This window comes from Pelophylax lessonae, assembly GCF_965119305.1.
Source record: "Pelophylax lessonae genome assembly, chromosome: 5".
In the NCBI taxonomy this organism is placed as follows: Eukaryota; Metazoa; Chordata; class Amphibia; order Anura; family Ranidae; genus Pelophylax; species Pelophylax lessonae.
The window spans coordinates 57,386,683-57,407,468 of record NC_138772.1 but is presented as its reverse complement, the minus strand read 5'-3'; the positions used below and the strand labels follow the sequence as shown (position 1 = coordinate 57,407,468).

The 20,786-nt window shown below is 43.1% G+C and overlaps 1 protein-coding gene across 2 annotated transcripts in view; it reads left to right on the top strand.

Annotated features, from left to right (window-relative positions):
• CDK14 (cyclin dependent kinase 14) overlaps positions 1 to 20,786 on the top strand; it is a 786,329-nt gene that overhangs the window by 283,793 nt on the left and 481,750 nt on the right. For both annotated transcript variants that reach the window (XM_082258252.1, XM_082258251.1), the window contains exon 6: positions 12,638 to 12,732. In XM_082258252.1, coding sequence (XP_082114378.1) covers positions 12,638 to 12,732 — 95 coding nt within the window. The remainder of the gene's footprint in view (positions 1 to 12,637; positions 12,733 to 20,786) is intronic.

Genomic DNA, 20,786 nt, shown 5'->3' with positions numbered 1-20,786 from the left:
TCTTAGCCCATAGGGTTCAATATTGAGTTGGCCGACCTGTGCAGCTATAAGGCTGTCCTCAAGGTTTAGGAGTGTGTCTATGGGAATGTTTGACTATTCTTTCAGAAGTGCATTTTTGAGGTCAGGCACTGATGTGGACGAGAAGACCTGGCTCACAGTATCCACTCTAATTCATCCCAAAGGTTTTCTTTTCGGATTGAGGTCAGGCCAGTCAAGCTTCTCCACCTCAAACTCGCTCAACCATGTCTTTTATTGACCTTGCTTTGTGCACTGTTCCAAATCATTTGGTGGAGGGGGGATTATGGTGTGGGGTTTGTTTTTCAGGCTTGGGCTTGGCCCCTTAGTTCCAGTGAAGTGAACTCTTAAGGCGTCGGCATACCAAGACATTTTGGACAATTTCATCCTCCCAACTTTGTGGGAACAGTTTGGGGATGGCCCCTTCCTGCTCCAACATGACTGCGCACCAGTGCACAAATCAAGGTCCATAAAATCATGGAAGGTGGAGGAACTTGACTGGCCTGCACAGAGTCCTGATTTCAACCCAATAGAATGCCTTTGGGATGAATTAGAGCGGAGACTGTGAGCCAGGGCTTCTCTACTACATCAGTGCCTGACCTCACAAATTCCCTTCTGGAAGAATGGTCAAACATTCCCATAGACACACTCCTAAACCTTGTGGACAGCCTTCCCAGAAGAGTTGAAGCTATTATAGCTGCAAAGGGTGGGTCAACTCAGTATTGAACCCTACGGACTAAAGCCTCGTACACACGCAACGATTGTTGGCCGTGAATTTTCGGCCAACGTCCGATCGGCCGATTGTCGGCTTGTTAGTATGATGCTTCCGACAACCGACTCAGACTTTTCGGCCGAACAAAATCTGGTGTGCAGGCTATAACATTTTTGTTGGCCGTCAACAGAATGGCCGATTTTCCATCAGTCAGTACAGATTTCGGCAGACAAAAATCTGATGAGCAAGACTGGGCATGCTCAGAGAAGAAAAAACACACGGAAAGTAAACCAGCACATGACATCACTTCTGAAGTTGGTTCTTGTTGGCCGAGAAAATTCGTGTGCAGTCTAGAGCACATTTCAACCAACACAACAACACTGGACAAAAGACGGCCGATCGGTCGGCCGATAATCGTTGCGTGTGTACGAGGCTTAAGACTGGGATGCCATTAAAGTTCATGTGCATGTAAAGGCAGGCGTCCCAATACTTTTGGTGATATAGTGTTCCTTCCTATCTATTTACTGATGTTGGTTCCATAAGGATGAAAAATAATACATGCTGATTGAGAGAGTTTAGTTCCACTTTTCACAGATGTAGACCCCATGGGGACTGTTTAGGAGGGGATCCATAATACAATAGAGTCATATAGAATATTCCTTCTTCCTATGGGATCTAGTCAGGATGCAAAGAAACTCACCCGGCATTGTAGCCAGGACCTGGGTGGTAATATAACTGACCTGATTTGCTCCCCATCATTACTAAATTGCAGCGACGACGTCTAAACCCACTTCAGAGCAGGCTGTTTTATTTTAGCTGCTGATCGTAATGGACACCACATTGGTGAACCATCTTCTTCTTCGTCTTCTCTCTGCTGGGGGCTGGCTGCAGATGATCACAATGTGTCTGGAAACAGCTGGAGGGATGTAGAGCTCACACTCTTTTTGTGACTTCCAAAGCTGCCGACAAAACTCACCGCATACATTATTACCTCTGGAGGCAGATACAGAAACCCAGATAGATTTCCCATTTACATTACGTGTAAAAACACTCGGCTTGTGGGGAACTGAAACTTGTAATTTTTATTTTATTTTATGCTGTTAACCTCTTAGGCCCAGTGTACATGGGAATGTTACAATACTTCTATGTATGCTGGATCAGAAAAAAAAAATACTTAAAAATGCTCATTTGAATGCGCGTTTACATGCACATGGCGTGTAGAGAAAAATCTACGTAAACTCCAAACAAGAACAACCCGTGACATTACGAAAAGGAATTCATTTTATTCATTACCAAAAATCATAAAGTCAATATAAGTATTTAACCAAAACCTTCACCATACTGTACACTATTAAAAAGCATTTGACAACATTGGGGTTGATTTACTCCACAGCGACTCCACTGGAAGTGCAGTCGCTGTAGATCTGAGGAGAAGTTAAGGGGAAGCTCTGCTGATTTTCTATTATCCGATTATGTGCATGCAAAAATGCTGTTTTTATTTTCTTTGCACCCCTTGGATCTACAGCGACTGCACTTCTAAGCCTAATACCCCCAAAGCACCTTGTCACCATGTTGGTGAGGACAAGGGCTTCTTCCCGACAACCCTGGACTGTGGTTTACGGGGTTTGCGGGTGGGGGATTTATCTGAATCTGGAAGCCTCCTTTAACAAAGGGGGCCCCCAGATCCCGCCCCCCCATGTGAATAGGTATTAGGTACATAGTAAAAAAAAAAAAAAAATGTGCCCCTCAATGTAAATCCATTGTCAATCACGAAACCCGGCGGACCCAGAATATAAAAATTGCTTGGGAGGTGTCCCACCGGCAAAACCAGGGATCCTCAAACTACGGCCCTCCTGCTGTTGGGGAACTACACATCCCATGAGGCATTGTTAAACTCTCACATTCCCAGACATGACTAGGCATGATGGGAATTGTAGTTCCAAAACAACTCCAGGGCCATAGTTTGAAGACCCCTGGTCTACACGATCTGCGATTTGACGTCATGTGGCGTCAGAAGGGGGCTGTGCCTCCGGGTGACTTAGCCGGGTGGCCCTGCCCCTTGCCCATATTAGAACTGTCAAAGCACAGATCGGGCAGACGGCAGGACGCCTCCTAACAGGCGGAAGAAATTTAATTTTTTTCGGGACTGGGGGGGGGGGACCCTACTCCATTTTTTTCATTTTTTTAAATCTGTATTGCCGGCTTCCGGCAATACATTACAGCTGCGAGCAAGTTTAAATTACATTTTTCCTTTAGAAATTACAGTATTGCTGCAGCAGGCTCTATACGTCGTACAGATACACCATTTTACAGGCAGACTTGGGGGACCCCCCAGGCATTATAAAAGGAATTTTTCATTTTCATTGTTTCACTTTAAGCATCATTAAAATCCCTGCTCCTTTAAAAGTGATTGTTTTAATAAAAAAATTTGCATTGATAGGCAGTACCTGGGTCCCCATACACTTTTTATTTGGCAATAACTTTCATATAAGCCTTTAAAATTAGGACTTTTGATTTTTCATGTTTGTGTCCCATAGATAGGCTTTAATAGAGTTTGCAAGTTAACAAGACTTACAATTTAACACTGCTACAAATTTGTGGCAAGTTATCTTCGCTCTATCTGGGCTGCTGTCCTTTTTGAGTGCTCACTTATACCATTTTAGCTGCTTGTTTTTTATTGGCGTATAGTGAAGGTTTTGGTTTAATACTTACATTGATTTTATGGTTTTGTGATGCCAAATAAAATAATTCCTTTTGTAATGCCGCGATTTGTTCTTGTTTGGAACCTCTTTTGGATGTGGGTTATCTTTTGAGTTCACATCGTCCTAGCCCAGTGATGGCAAACCTTGGCACCCCAGATGTTTTGGAACTATACTTCCCATGATGCTCATGTACTCTGAAGTTTAGTTAAGCATCATGGGAAATGTAGTTCCAAAACATCTGGGGTGCCAAGGCTCACCATCACTGTCCTAGGCTACGTATAGTTCCTAGGTTCTGAGAACCCCACCTTAGTTAAGGTGGATCGGTAGTTAATCTATTAAATTTACCCTGCAGTGGTGTCCTCTACTCTTAGGTTGGGTTCACACTATTGCGAATTTAATGCTGGTTTCCCCGCATCCAATTCGCATGTCAGGAGATTGTGACCGGCTCTCTATCGATCATATATTTCTCCGGAGCGGCTCTGGGGCAAATTGCACAGGAGCCCTGTGCGTAACATTTTTAATTTTTTTTTAATTAACTTTTTTTTTTTTTCCCCATTGGTCCTCTATGTGATGATTTGTTTTGGTGACAGGTTCTCTTTATTGAGACATCCAAGGTCTAAAACACCCTGCAAGTCTCCCTTGTGCTCCACTGAATGTAATGCAATACACATCACATCTGCATTACATTCTTTCCAGGCCTTGATGGCCGGAGAAACTATAAACAGGGACCCGGAAGTGACATCAAACTTCACTTCCTGGTCAACAACTAGGAGAGGAGTGAGGAGCCTACAGGTTGAAACGTCTGGTTGCAAGGGCGACCTGGCGCCTGGGGTTTGTCGAGCCCGACTTTAATGTACTATACGTAAACTCATTTGATTGGCTAGAGTATTCAGTCACTAGAATGCATTTAGCTTGCTTATGCTTCTGCAAATACGCTTTTCCAAGAATGCGAGTTTGTAGATTTTTGTTGTTGTTTTTTTTTTTTATGCCCCTGTGTAAATGCCTGCATGTGCATAGACACATTAGTTAATATGCAGCTGCAATCCTGAGGCATAAAAAAAAAAAAAAAAACACCAGATGGTGGTTTTTTTTTGGCCCATGTGTATGAGGCCTTAGGCTCGGTGCGATGTTAGACATTGCATGTGATTGGCACCGCACTGCTGTGCAGAGCACAGGCAATGTCTGTGCGATGCAAATTTCATCTAATTCGCACCAAAATGGTGCAGGAAATTGGATCGCATGGATGTTCAGACCCATGCGATCCGATTCCTGCACTATTTGGCTGTGATCTGCAAATAGATCTGGGGTGTGTCATTATTATCATTATACTCACTGTGGGACCTAAGGAATTAATCCTCTGCATTGTGTAAAAAGGCTGTTTGATCCTGTCTTCTCTGATCCTCCTCTTTGTCCACTGTCCCCAATCCATCTCCTGAGTCCTGGGGGCAAGCTGCACATGCTCAGTTTGGTGTGTATTGCTAGAGTTTTTTTTTTTTTCTGGGAGGGTGCATGTATTCTGCACAGGGCCGATCAGCACTGTCCTGAGAGTCAGGGGTCCTGCAGCCTCATAGGACAGTCAGAGGAAAATGAAAACTCCTCCTAAATGTCTTAACCAGACACTGATAGAAGTTATTAGACTGCTTTATACTGCTGATGAGAAAAAGGTATTTAGCAGTTTACTGCCTCCCTAGGAATGCCCACTCCTTGCTATTTGCATAACTCCTCCCAATAGCCAGCCCACTGCTTGCATCAAGGTTGAAGGCTCTTGAGAGGAGTACTGAGGCAGGGTACTGTGATGTTTTAGGTAAGCTAAGAATTATACAAAAAAAGATTAGTCAAACCCACATGCTTTTTTTACCACTACTATTCCTTTATGCCGGATTTTGAAATGAACAAATGCAGTAATTTAGAAAATGGATGAAAGGTTCAGCACTGGGAAACACTATTTGAAAGATAAATAGTGCATTTTATATACAACTATATAGATCAGACCAAAATGAGGGACAAATCAGGATGAACGAGGGACAGAGGGACTTGTTCCCAATCAGGGACAGTCCCTCGAAATCAGGGACAGTTGGGAGTTATGCTATTAATAATAATAAAGTATTGAGTTGTCATCTTTCTTTCTTCTTACTTCTTTCTTCTTTCTTCTTCTTCTTCTTCTTTGTCTTTCTATGTTTTACTACTTCTTTCTTCTTCGTCTCCCTTCTTTCTTCTCCCTTCTTCTTTCCTCCATTTTTTCTTCTCTCGTCTTCATTCTTCTTTCCTCTCTTCTTTGCTCTTTCTTCTCTCTCTCCTTTGATCTTCTTTCTTTATCTTCTTTTTCTTCGTTCATCTTCTTTAGTTTCTTATCTTTGCTCTTCTTGTTTCTTCTCTCTCTTCTTTGTTTCTTCTTTTCTCTTCTTTAATTCTTCTCCTCTCTTCTTTGTTTCTTCTCTCTTCTTTATTCTTTCTTTTTCTTTCCTCTCTCTTTTTTGTTCTTTTTTTTGTTCTCTCTTCTTTGCTCGTCTTCTTTGTTTATCTTCTCTTTTCTTCATTCGTCTTCCTTCATTCTATCTTTGCTCTTCTTTCTTCTCTCCTTTCTTCCCTTTTCTTTGCTCTTATTCTTTCCTCTCTCTTTGTTCTTATTTCTTCTTTTTCTTTCTTCTCTTATTTCTTATTCATTCTTTTTTCGTTCTTCTTTTTCAATCTTCTTTCTTTTTTCATTCTTTTTTTTCCTCTCTCTTCTTTGCTCTTCTTCTATTGTCTTTCTTCTTTTTTATTTTCTTCATTTTGTCTTCTTTTGTCTTGTCTCTTTTCTTTGCTCTTTTGTCTGCTCTTTTCTATCTTCTTTCTTCCCTTTTTGTTTGCTCTTCTTCCCTCTCTCTTTTTTCCTCTCTCCGTGTTCTTCTTTCTTCTCTCTTCTTTTTTCTTCTCTCTTCTTTTTTCGTCTCTCTTCTTTTTTCGTCTCTCTTCTTCTTTCGTCTCTCTTCTTCTTTCGTCTCTCTTCTTCTTTCGTCTCTTTTTTTTGCTCTTTCTTGTTTCTTCTTCTTTCTTCTCTTTTCTTTGCTCTACACCTTTCTTCTCTTTCCTTCTTTTCTACATTTGTTTTGTGTTAACTAAGAAGAGTATGTGCAGTGGAAAACTATATCAGCTTCAACGGGTAAATTTACGTGTGAGAAGTGTGAACTGCCCTTTAAATTTTTTAATGGAATTATTTGGTGTGAGCTTTTTCCACAATAAATCATATGACGCTTTGAAAGGACATTAAATGTACATTAGCAGGAGAAATTACTGAAAGGATTCCAACTTCTCTTGTCTTGATCCTAATAAAGACCCGTCACTGATAAGACAGATACTGGAGTTATAAATTGATATTAAAATTACCTTCTCATTTTTTCCTAATTAAAACTGGCTGCCATTGTAGATCATGACTCCATTATGACTTAATGATGACCATGATTAATAAAGGGAAGGTGCCACAAAAATAAGTACAAGTTTCCAGCCAACTGATCACAGACCCCAAATACAAGGTGTATAGATAGTGCAAGGCTTTCTGGGCCCACTAAGTGATGGGGCCCCACCAAATTGGCATTTCAACCTCTAGTACTGAAAAAAAAACTATTGGAATATTTCCATTCTTGTGACAATTAGGTGTTGGATTTTTTCTTACTTTCAGTGATAATTGTCACCAAGACAAAAAAAATGGATGATTCTCCCTAAAAAAAAAAAAAAATTGCCTTTTAGATTAACTTTAAAGCTGAACTTTAACCTGGTTATATTTTGCCTTTCCCAGTTCTTCAGCCCCCACTAGTGACATTTTTAATTACATGTTTCCATTTTTATTGCATACCTTATTTTAAACCTATCTATATCATCTCTGGATTTGTGCTTCTCTAATCAATGCAGGCAGATCATGGCCAGTGGAAGGGGGCAGCAGGGGGCTGTACATAGCTTCCTATAAGCAAACAACTCCCTGCAATGGTTCTTCTCAAGAATCAGTCCCGATGTAAGATACAAAATACCTTGATGGGTGAATATCAGTCTGGAGGAGTGGGCATTCCTAGGCAGGCTGTATTTGCATGCAGACTATCCTAGGCATGCAGACTATCCTAGGCAGCTTTAATTTTTTCGTTTCACATATCCTAGGTAACGCCCACATGTGATGCTCCTGATGAGTGAAAGAACTGAAGTCCAATGAATTAAATGGGTGGACCAGGGACAGTCAGGCAAAATATGAAAGAGAGATGCAAACTCACCCTAGCTCTCCCGCATAGTGAAATTAATTTGGAGTGTCGGTGCTCAGGCTGCAGCATCCAGATACATGTACGTGCTTCCAAGTAACAAGAAAAGCCGGCACACTAATGCTTCTTTTTGATGCAATTTATTCCGACATGACAGCAGTGTACACCATGGTAAAATGCTAACGCGTTTCGGCCGTAGTCTTACTCATAGCTATGAATCGCATCAATAGGATGCATTCGTGTGCCGGCTTTTCTTGTTTCTTGGAAAATATGAAAGCGTTAGATGATGCTGGATGTCCTCCAGCCAGGAAACAAGGTGGGCTCTGTCGGACGACTTGCTGCAGTTTGTAATTCACACTTTGGCTTTAGATAACCTTTAGTAAATGATGACCTTAAAGCGGAGTTCCGCCTCCCCTCCACCCCCTCCAAAAATTAAAAGTCAGCAGCTACACATACTGTAGCTGCTGACTTTTAATATTAGGACACTTACCTGTCCTGGAGTCCAGCAATGTCGGCACCGCAGCCGATGTTTCCATCAGCTGTCGGGTGCTGCCGCCACCATTGCCGGTAAGGGAACCCGGCTTTGAAGCCTTGCGGCTTCACGGGCAGGTCCCTACTGCGCATGCGCAAAGCTCGGCAGCAGAGGCGGGGGCTGAACTTCCGAGGGACGGCGCCGTATCCCAGAAGTGGGGAAGGCTTCCTGTCAAAAACAGGTACCCGTTCCCCCCTCCCCCCTGAAAGGTGGCAAATGTGGCACCGGAGGGGGGGAGGGAAACAAAAGAGCCGAAGTTCCACTTTTGGGCGGAACTCCGCTTTAAGGGAAGAAAGAGACCATTAAATCGTTTTGTAAGAGATGTATTCCTGCTCATTCCTGTGCAGGCCTTGTAGTTTTTAGTTATGTCTTTGTCTGCAGACTTCACTGAATTAAGATGCAATGCTCAATGAATATCACTTCCAGATTGCATGATTTCTGACCTGACCAATTATGGGACATTTTAGGACATGTAATACAACATGAATGTGAACCTTTTACCAGCCTGGACAGTTCACAATAGACATATGGTGGGAACATGCATCAGCTGAGGTTTCCTTTGATCAAAACCATGTGTGGAAAGAATAAGCGTATCCAGGAATGTAGGCAGTTAAAATTACACACCAATCACAACTTTTTTTTCTTCATAGTTAGGCTTGGTCCCTCCCTCACACACATCTGACCTACTATTGGTCAGTGAGGCCAACCATTGCTTTGAAGGACCAATAGGGGCCAAGGAGGACCAAGCAAAACCAATTATGACTTTTAAAGGACAATTCAAGTTTTGCTAAAACTTTCAGCTGCCTATATATCCGAATCTGCTCAATGTTTTAACTGAATGCTGTAGGTGATCTTAGGGAATGGGACTCAAATAGCCACATTTTGGGGTTGATTTACTAAAACTGGTGTACACAGAATCTGGTGCAGCTGTGCATAGTAATCAATCAGCTTCTAGGTTTAAGGCTTGGCTCACACTGCCACGACCTAAAAGTCGCACGTCTTACAATGCAACTGTGCCAGGTGACTTCCTGGTGACTTCCTGGCGATTTGCTGGTGACCTATGATGCGACTTTAGAAGCAACTTTCGGGAATGCTTGGGTAATGTCGGAGCCAAATCACATGAATTTCAGATAAGGATCCGACTTGGAGGCGATTTCCAATAAAGTCTATGGGCACAAGTCAGATTGAAGTCGCCTTGAAGTAGTACAGGAACCTTTTCTAAAGCTGGAGCAACTTCAGTAGTGCTAATTAAGACCGCTCCCATTGACTAACATGAGATTTCAAATGTCATGTGACTTGAGGTCTCACATGTCGGATCCCAAGTTGCGGCATTGTGAACTGGGCCTTATTGTCAAAACTAAAAAAGCAAAAAAAATGATCCTGTTCCTTTAAAACATGAATAACAGCATAGTGCTTGTGCTGTGTAATTTGTCCCTTTCTATCATCTAAAATACCTGGGTGATCCTGCCTGGTGCTGCCCTCGCCTCTGTAAACAGACAACACTTGGCTTATCATGGCTGTTGATCTAGGATTACCGCGGTCCATTTACGTGCCTCCGTTATCCCGCTGTCTCTCCTCTCTCTCCCTTCCTCCCTGTCAGCTAGTCTCTGCCGATCCTCTCCCCCCTCCCCTCCTGCTGCTAAAATAACTATCTTCTAACTAGAATCCCCAGTGTTAGATTAGGTGCCCCAGAGTATGTACTTTATTAAAAATATACCACTTTATACCTTATATCAGAGCTTTGCTCATCGCTCACATGATTGCATACCCCTCTCCTCCCCTCCTCCTGGCTGATGTCAGCTGGGGATTCTCAGCCCCTCCCACTGTAGTTCTTAGATTTTGGGGGGAGAGTGGCAGGCAGTCATGTGAGCGCCGAGCGGTGCTCTGAAACAAGGTATAAAACGGCATATTTTTTAAAAAAGAACATACACTGGGGCACATAACTTAATTTAACACAGGGGATTCTGGTAAGAAAACAAAGTGGCTTTACAACCACTTTAAAAGAGATGTATGGGTATTTTTCTTTCTTTTTAGAATGATACTTACCTAGGTGAATTCAGCATCAGTCAGATGCTGCATCTGTCCCCCAGCGTCTCTACAATGGAAGACCGCCGATCGCTCGGTTCTCACAGCTCCCCAATCAGAGAGCTGCTGACTGTCAGCAGCTCTCTGCTATGATATCTCCTCACTCATTGGAGCCCTGGGCTGTGCAGGGGTGGGGAGCGGCTGGCTCAGGCTCTTAGCAGCTCACTGAGAGGTTGAGCCGGGTGCCGGTCCAGGCATGTGGGCGGATCCCAACTCTGTGGTCATGGTGACACCTGAGCCTGGACCGACTCTGTGACTTCAGCAGACAGCGGACTTCAGCCCGGTCTCTGCGGAAAACAGGTCACAGGAGTGCAAAACAAACTGCACTCCTGTGATCCATAGGAGAAGTACAACCAAGCTTTGGCTGTACTTTTCCTTTAACCAAGCTGAATTTATAATTGGATTGTTTACTATGCATAGCTGCAGCAGGTTCTGTGTACACCAGCTTTAGTAAATCTCCCCCTGATATAGAAATATATAGGTGGTCTCTCTGCAGAGGTCCAACATTCCTCCAGCTAATGCTTTCCAATCAGCAGATTTTTGACCCCTGCTGAATGGTTCTGACTTCTCGATTACATCTAACTACTCCTAAAGCTGCGCCCCCCTCATTTTACCTTTGCTGACTAACCTGTCTAAGAAAGATGATGATTAGACCTACTTATTTTCAGCCCACTCCAGTCCAGTCATGTGATCCAGCTCCCCTGTGTCAGCCAGCTTCAGGGGAGAGCAGGGAGCATTGACAGTGGATGGGCCATAGTAGGCCTGTAGGTGACGTCACCACTTGGGCATTCCAGCAATTGTTGAGCGCTCTCTCCTTTCCCTTGCAGCCAGTGCTGGCTGATTTAATGATTATTAAGCACACTTGTGAAACGCGTCGACCTGTTTTTTGCCACAATAGGATGTTCGGTTTATAAAGCAGAGTTTTGAATATACTTGGAGTGCAGCCATTTCTTCTACATTGGCTGACACAGAGGAGTTGGATCAATCGACCAGTCTAGAGTGGCCTGAACATAGGTAAGTATATATATTTTTCTTGCACAGGTTAGGCAGAATAGGGGTTAGGAGGGGAAAAGGAGCAGTTTTAAGATTACTTAGGTACAGGGGGAACGCAGTTCCGGGACCTCCATCACCGAATGTATATAATGGAAAGGGGAGCTGGGGTGGGCTGGAGGGTCCATTGTTGCTAGCTGGGGGAATAATTGTTTATGGAGGGTTATATTGTTTCTGGGAGAGTCTTGTATCGCTGGGGGGGGGGGGTCAGTTGTTTCTGGGAGGGATCTACTGTTGAGGGAGGGGTCTATTTTTGCGGTCTGCTAGAGGGTCTATAATTGCTGGCTGCTGGGAAATCTATTGTTGCTGGTAGTTGCATAGTTACATAGTAGGTGAGGTTGAATAAAGACAATAGTCCATCTAGTTCAACCTGTGTAGGTGTGTGTGGCTGTAATCATCTCACATAGCCCTGAATGTTCTGATCCTTGAGATGTACGTCTAAGAGTCTTTTGAAAGCCACCATACTTCCCGCAGAAACCACCTCTTGTGGTAGAGAATTCCACAATCTTGTAGCCCTAACAGTAAAGAACCCCCCACGTTGCCTGAGGTTAAAACGCTTCTCCTCTAATCGCATTGTATGCCCTCTTGTCCTCATGCAATCCCTTCAACTGAACAGCTTTTTTTCTAAGCTGAGATCCCCATTGAGATATTTATAAATTGCTATCATGTCCCCCCCTCAGGCGTCTCTTCTTCAGGGATCAATTGTTCCTGGGGTGGATATGCTGTTGCTGGGGGGGGGGTGCAGGGGGTCTATTGTTGCTGGGGGATCTGTTGTAGTGGGATCTATTGGTGCTTTTGGGGATCTATTGCTTGTTTCTTGGGGGAGAGCTATTGTTGCTGGTGGGGGATCTATTTTACTGCTTTTCTTGTTTTTAAATTCCATACAAATTATCCAGCACCACAAAATGATACTTGGTTCTGGTTTATCTAAAAAGTATAGTACTGGGGGGTGGGTAGGGGGTAGAAAAAGAGATGGTGCTTCGAGGTGACTAGGGGGTGGAGACAAGGGCTGACTTGAAAGAGGGTAGTTCCCTCTACTCTAAAAAGGTGGAATGTCAGACCTCTGCAGAGAGACCATTGCTTCCACACAGAGGTCAATGATCATTCTCTGAAGCAGCCTTTCTATCTTGTGAAAACTATGTGGTTATTTTTTTTTAGGAAGCCAAGTTGTCAGATGCAAATGCATTTAGCTGATTTTAAACTACAGTTCAATTGGATTTTATTAATAATAAAAAAACTTATTTAACATTATTTAGTGTATTAAGAATTTTACACTCTGCCTGAAAATATAAAGTTTAATTTTTCCTTTCTTTTTCAGCTTCACTTCTAAAAGGACTGAAACACTCCAACATTGTACTACTGCATGATATCATCCACACCAAGGAGACCCTAACCCTCGTCTTTGAGTATGTGGTAAGTAGTTCTTAACCGGCGATCATCAACATTGGCTTAATTGACCTTAATAACGTTGACATTTAGGCAGGGCAGCTGGGGTGCCTTTAGATCATGCCGCGATATGTTTTCTCTACTGTTTAAGCAGCACATACATAAGTATCGCTGAATCTGTGAGAACTCTATAATTGGTCTCTTTCCAAGAGGTGTGAGAATACAGGACACGTTTATGCTAATGGCGGCTATTTATAATTCAACATCCAGAGATCACACCGAGGCATGGCGGGTAATACCAAACAATCGTTTTCAGCACCTTTTTAATGGATTTAGCCAAGATGGATCAAATGAGAATTAACCTCTTGCTATCACTCTGTTTTGCTTAAAGCTCAATGTCACTCAAAAAGGGAAATATCGCTCTTTCTCTCCCTTTTCTGAGCCTGTAAGGGTAGGGTGACCAGATGTCCCCAGTTTCCGGTGACAGTCCCTGGACTGAATACACTGTCCCCAGATCAAATCTGTCCCTGGTTTTGTCCCCAGATTCAGGGCAGTATTAATGGAGACAGGGCATCACATGCTGGCTGAGAAACAGCCTGATGGCTCGGATGCCGATGCCCCCTGCTGGACATTCTCCCAGCCGCTCCTCAGTGGGGAAGAGGCAGCACCAAACATTGATGGTGTGGAGGGCTGAGACCGGGAGGTAAGCAGATGGGGGGGGTTCTGTTTTTACACAGGTGAGGGAGCAGGGATCAGAGCTGATGCAGCTGAATGGAGAGATGGAGAGTTTAGTTGTTGTGGGGGAAGGGCTAAGAGGTGGCTGCAGGGATAATCTGTGAGAGAAGGGTGCAGAGGTGAGCTATGGATGTGGGGGCAGAAGTGTCCTCTGTGCATAGCAAACCTCTGAACCCTGCACTCCATGCCTAACACCCTCCTGTATATTATGTAGTCCTGTGCCCAGCACTGTGTATTATGTAGTCCTGTGCCCAGCACTGTGTATTATGTAGTCCTGTGCCCAGCACTGTGTATTATGCAGTCCTGTGCGCATCACTCTGTGTATTATGCAATCCTGTGCCCAGCACTCTGTGTATTATGCAGTCCATGTGCCCAGAGCTCTGTGTATTATGTAGTCCTGTGCCCAGCGCTCTGTGTATTATGTAGTCCTGTGCCCAGCGCTCTGTGTATTATGTATTCCTGTGCCCAGCACTGTGTATTATGTATTCCTGTGCCCAGCACTATGTATTATGTAGTCCTGTGCCCAGTGCTCTGTGTATTATGCAGTCCTGTGCCCATCACTCTGTGTATTATGCAGTCCTGTGCCCATCACTCTGTGTATTATGCAATCCTGTGCCCATCACTCTGTGTATTATGCAGTCCTGTGCCCAGAGCTCTGTGTATTATGTAGTCCTGTGCCCAGCGCTCTGTGTATTATGTAGTCCTGTGCCCAGCGCTCTGTGTATTATGTAGTCCTGTGCCCAGCGCTCTGTGTATTATGCAGTCCTGTGCCCATCACTCTGTGTATTATGTAGTCCTGTGCCCATCACTCTGTGTATTATGCAATCTTGTGCCCAGAGCTCTGTGTATTATGCAATCCTGTGCCCAGCACTCTGTGTATTATGCAGTCCTGTGCCCAGAGCTCTGTGTATTATGTAGTCCTGTGCCCAGCGCTCTGTGTATTATGCAGTCCTGGGCCCAGCGCTCTGTGTATTATGCAGTCCTGTGCCCAGAGCTCTGTGTATTATGCAGTCCTGTGCCCAGCGCTCTGTGTATTATGCAGTCCTATACCCAGCGCTCTGTGTATTATGCAGTCCTGTGCTCAGCAGTCTTGTGTATTATGCAGTCCTGTGCTCAGCAGTCGGCCTTCTATCTTGGGTTTGCATATTTTCTTTATTATGGCTTGGCCTAAACACAAATAAAATATATGTGTATTTTTATTCAGGTAAATGTGAAATGTTGCTGAGGATTTTTTGGTACTTTCTTTTCAAGTCAGCAGGTGGAGCTGTACTCCCCCTTTTAAATAGTTTCCAGACTATCCTTTCCTGCTTTGCTGGAATAAAACCCCACTACATTTCTGACTCCAGAGGCCTGGAAATCATGTAAAAAGTAGCTTGATACTTCTCTTGCTGCTTAAAAACACCATCATATTTTATATTCTGCCCATAGTAAAGAAATAAAATATAACAATGCTATATATTCCCTTTAACATTTAAAGCGGTTGGATACCCCGCTTGGTGATTTTTAACTACAGGTAAGCCTATAATAAGGCTTACCTGTAGGTAAAATGAATATCTCCTAAACCTGCACGGTTTAGGAGATATTCACCCTGCATGTAGCCGCTGACATCAGCGGTGCATGCGCTGTAAAGGTCCTGCATATCGTGTCAGAACTTCAGAGCTCCTTGCTGCAATGGAGTGCTCCCGCGCGCACGTACAGGAGTGACCTCATCGCGGCTCTGGCCACTCATAGCGCCGGAGTCTGCGAACCTAGAAGAAACGTTGAGGCGCCGCTGCCGGGGCTTTGTTCTAAGAGGAGTATTTCATAATGTGCTAGTATGCGGTGCATACTAGCACATTATGCTATTGTCTTGCAGGTTTTATTTTTTTTTTGGGGGGGGGGGTTTCAGCGGTTTACTACCGCTTCAAGTAAAATTTATCCATATTGTTTATCATAAATGCTAGCTTGCAAAGTTGTTTTCCCCATGACATTTTTTACATGTTCAATTGTAGAAATCCGCTTCCTCTGCCCCTTACCCCTCAGTGTATGACCCTCACAGCCACTGTCAATAACTAATCAGGGAGGTTGCAGGCTGAATGTGCTGGTTCGCTGTGCCTCAGCAATTCAACCTTTAACTCCCAGCAGCGTGCAGCACAAGGTGACAATGTTCCTCCTGCAGCAAAGCACTAAAGAATCAGCATTGTCACCTGGCAATAGGATGCACCACCACCGGCAAGATCACCAATTAAAATTAAAGAAAAAAAAAAAATAAAACATGGCGTTTAATTTGTATAAATTTATAAATAAAATGTGTTAATAGGTATAATCAGCACCACATCCCTAATTGCAAAAATGGGAAAAACCATCTCAGGAATAAACAGACGTTTGTTATGTTAAAAAAAAAAAAAAAAAAAAAAAAAAGTTTACATTTTATTGCATACAAAAGTTTAAAAACCATAACAATAGAAGATGTGCATTTTCAAAAGATAAATATACCAGACACTACCAGCTATTAGTCCCCTGTGTACAACCACACATGGTAGCTCATATCATACATACATACATACCTAATTTGATGGAGCTTCAGTTAGCTGGAAAGTCTTGACGCATTTCACAGTTTTAGCATCTTCAGGAGATGCACTTCTTCTATTGCTATGGTTTTTTAAAACTTTTGTATGTAATACAATGTAAGCTTTTTTTGAAACATAACTAATGTTTGTTTATTCCTGACATGATTTGTATGAATTAAAACTGAACTCCAGTAAAACAGCTAACACACAGATAAGATACAAATTTGAGAGCTGTGGTACCTGCTAAAGGATTTGTATTTTTTTTTTTTTTTTTTTTATCCAGTCCTGAGATTTACACAGCTCTGCCACACAGCTCTGACTAAAGAGTAAAAGGAGACTCAGAAACGAATGAACTCATCTCTGTGTTCTCTCCCTGTCAACATGTCCCTTGTTAGCACTGCACCACAGTGCAACTGATTGGCACCATGTGCTTCTATCAACTCCCTTAGGCTGACCATACATTATGCAATTCTATTGTACAATTTTCCTTTTGATTTAAAAAAAAAACATATAATATGAGGTAAAGCCCTAAAATGTTTAATTTGTATGCAACCAGGCAGGCCCTTGCACTACATAGTTGAAGGTAAATCTAAAGCCCCATACACACGATCAGATTATCGAACGATCTGTCGTCCGTTTTTTGTGGCATGCTAGTCTGATGTGGAAAGTGAAGAGGTTATTTTCATACGAATTTTCCCGTAAGACAGAATTCTACTTCAGAAGTGATGTCATGTGTTGGATTGCTTTGTATGTGTTCTTTCGTCTCTGAGCATGCCTAGTCTTGCTCATAAGATTTTTTTCCCGTGGAAATCTGTACTAATGAGACGAAAATCGGACGTTGTTTTGACGGACGACAAAAATTTTATAGCCTGCACATCAGGATTTTGTCGGCCCAAAAGTCGGAGTCGGCTGTCCAAAGCACCATACTAACAATCCGAAAATCGGCAGATCGGTTGTCGGGCGAATTTTCCCTTCAGATTTTCTTATCGTGTGTACGGGGCTTAAAGGAAATTGAATAAGAAAGTTATATACTGTACTGTATGGGTAGCCTAAAAAGGAAGTAAACCCTCCTCAGAGCACTTTTACCTATAGGTAAAAAATTAGGGGAAAAAAATTGGCCTTCAAGAAATATATTGGCCTTCAAGAAATATAAATCAGAGGGCACCGTATCGGCCTTCCAGCAATACAAGGAGGAAAATAAGAAGTGTAAACACGAAATCAAGATGGCTAAAATCAACTTTGAGAGACAAATAGCGGAGGATAGTAAAAAAAACCCAAAGAAATTCTTTAAATATATCAACAGCAAAAAAAACTAGGGCAGAGCATATTGCACACATAATTAGCGATGATGGGAGGATGGTTACAGAGGACACTGAAAAAGCAACCGTGCTGAATTCTTTTTTCTCGTCAGTCTTTACGCAGGAAAAGGAAGGGTACACTGACCATGACTGTATGGTTAGTAGTAATACACAGGACTTGCCACTATGGCTAACAGAGGGGGAAATCAGGGAAAGACTGGATAAACTTAACACAAACAAATCACCAGGCCCGGATGGCGTACATCCGAGAGTGCTCAAGGAACTCAGTATGGTTATATCTAGACCACTGTTCCTGATCTTTGCTGACAGTATTAGGACAGGAGATGTACCAGGGGATTGGAGGAAGGCTAACGTGATTCCGATATTCAAAAAGGGCCAGAGACATATCCCGGGAAATTATAGGCCTGTCAGTCTGACATCAATAATATGTAAACTTTTGGAGGGGATGATAAGGGACTATATCGTAGAGTATGCTAAAGACAAAAACATCATCAGTAGTAACCAGCACGGGTTTACAAATGGGCGATCTTGTCAAACCAATCTCTTAGCATTCTACGAGGAGGTAAGCTGTGAGCTAGATAGGGGGAGACCAGTGGATGTGGTGTACTTGGATTTCGCTAAGGCGTTTGATACAGTTCCCCACAAGCGCTTAATTTATAAAATAAGGTCTGCAGGTATCGACAGCAGGGTTTGCTCTTGGATACGGAATTGGCTAAAAGGCCGTGTCCAAAGGGTGGTAATAAACAGCGCATACTCAGACTGGTCTGAGGTAGTAAGCGGGGTGCCCCAGGGCTCAGTCCTGGGACCAACCTTGTTCAATTTATTCATAAACAGCATTGAGGACGGGATCAGTAGTTCGTTATCAGTTTTTGCAGATGACACAAAATTGGCCAGGGCAATAACTGCACAGCATGAAGCAGATATCCTACAGAATGACCTGGACAAAATTACCGAGTGGGCAACGACATGGCAAATGAGGTTTAATGTGGAGAAGTGTAAGGTTTTGCACTTGGGGACCAAAAACATAAAAACACAATACACGTTAGGAGGGGAACCCTTGGGGGAATCAAAAATGGAGAAGGATCTGGGAGTCTTAGTTGATGATAGATTAGGCAACAGCATGCAATGCCAAGCGGCAGCTTCCAAAGCCAACAGAATATTAGCATGCATAAAGAAAGGGATGTATTCCAGAGATAAGACTATAATCCTTCCACTTTATAAAACTCTGGTCCGACCGCATCTGGAGTATTCTGTCCAGTTCTGGTCGCCAGTCCTCAGGAGGGATGTGTTGGAGCTGGAGAAAGTCCAGAGAAGGGCAACTAAACTGATTAGGGGGTTGGAGGACCTTACCTATGAAGAGCGGCTGCAATCGCTCGATTTATTTTCCCTGGAGAAAAGACGTCTGAGAGGGGACATGATAGCAATTTATAAATATCTTAATGGGGATCTCAGCTTAGAAGAAAAGCTGTTCATTCGAAGGAATTGCATGAGGACTCGAGGACATACAATGCGATTAGAGGAGAAGCGTTTTAACCTCAGGCAACGTGGGGGGTTCTTTACTGTTAGGGCTACAAGATTGTGGAATTGTCTACCACAAGAGGTGGTTTCTGCGGGTAGTATGGTGACTTTCAAAAGACTCTTAGACTTACATCTCAAGGATCAGGAGATTGAGGGCTATGTTAGATGATTACAGTCACACACACCTACACAGGTTGAACTGGATGGACTATTGTCTTTATTCAACCTCACCTACTATGTAACTATGTAAGCCTATTTACTTTGCATGCAGCCAGTGACGTCACTGGTGCATGCGCTCTGAAGGAACGGCCGCTGGTGCCATTCTTTCAGAGTCCCTTGACCGTCGGCTCCCACTCGCGTGCGCGGGAGTGACGTCACCGCGGCTCCGGCCAATTAGATGGCCGGATGCCGGGATCCCGAAAGACGGGCGACTGGACATGTCGCCCGTCATACAGGTAAGCGGGCGGCACGGCGGGGGCTCGTTCTGAGGTAAGTATTTCATAATGAGCTAGTATGCGATGCATACTAGCTCATTGTGTGTTTCTCTTGCGGGTTGTAAAAAAAAAAAAAAAATGTGGGGTTTACGACCTCTTAAGTCTGAGCTCTGTTTTACAGGAGTGGCTATAAGCTAATTATTTTTATTTAATATTGGTATTTATATAGCGATGACAATTTACACAGCTCTTTACATTATGTATACTTTGTACACTTACATCAGTTCCTACAATTAAGTAGTGTACAATCCAAAGTCCCTAACTCACATTCATACATACACATACTAGGGCCAATTTAGAATGGAGCTGATTACCTACCAGCATAGGTGTGCGCAGCTGTTTGCATTAGGGTGTGCACCCCAAAGCTCTAACACGTGTGTGGGTATGTATAAAAATATATGTAAGCTCTAATGAGCAGGGCCCTCTGATTCCTACTGTATTAAAGTGTATTGTATTTGTACTGTCTACCCTCAAGTTGTAAAGCTCTGCGTAAACTGTCGGCGCTATATAAATCCTATATAATAATAATATATATATATATATGTGTGTACTGTATCTATGCACACTCTCCTAGAATTGTAAAAAAAACATTTTAACCACTTCAGCCCTGGAAGGATTTGACACCCTTTCTGACCAGGCCCTATTTTGCGTTTCAGTTATATATAGCGCCAACAGTTTACGCCCCCTGCGTAAACTGTCGGCGCTATATATATACATATATATATATATATATATATATATATATATAATAATGTGTGTGTGTACTGTATCTATACACACTCTCTTAAAATTGTAAAAAAAATATTTTTTTTTTTTGTATACAAACTTTTTTATTAGGGTGAAAAAATTGTGGTACAAAAGCGTATATTAACAGTGAGGTAAACAACAATAAACAATATTCATTGTTACAGAAAGTATGTATAAGTTCAGATATAATTAAAAAGGATCAAGAAAAAATAAGACTTCGTATGAGTGGTACCGAGTAGCGGACATATGACAATTTCCATAATAGTGCATAAAGCAGTAAACATTCAGCCCCGGTTCACACTACTGCGTGTGCGGGGTTCGCATGTCATGTCGGAGCGCACTGCTCCGACATTACATGCGATCAGCTGTGCGGTGCGAGTTTAGCCATACAGTTTGTATGGCTAAATTCGCATCGCACCCGCAGCAAACACGCACAGGAGGCATTTTTGCTGCCGCATCAGGATCGGATCGCACAGCGGTTCACACTTGTGCGATCCGATCCTGTGCGAACTGCACGATCGCACTGCGATATGCGATCAAACTGGGGGTGTCGTTAAGATTACATTGACACCCCCAGCGGATCGCATATGGCAGTGTGAACTGTCGGGGGTGCGTGTGCGATGTGGGAACAGGCTGCGAATTCGCAGCCTTCCCGCATCGCATCAGTGTGAACCGAGCCTCAAGAGTATATAGAGAACATATCGTTATGACTACAAATT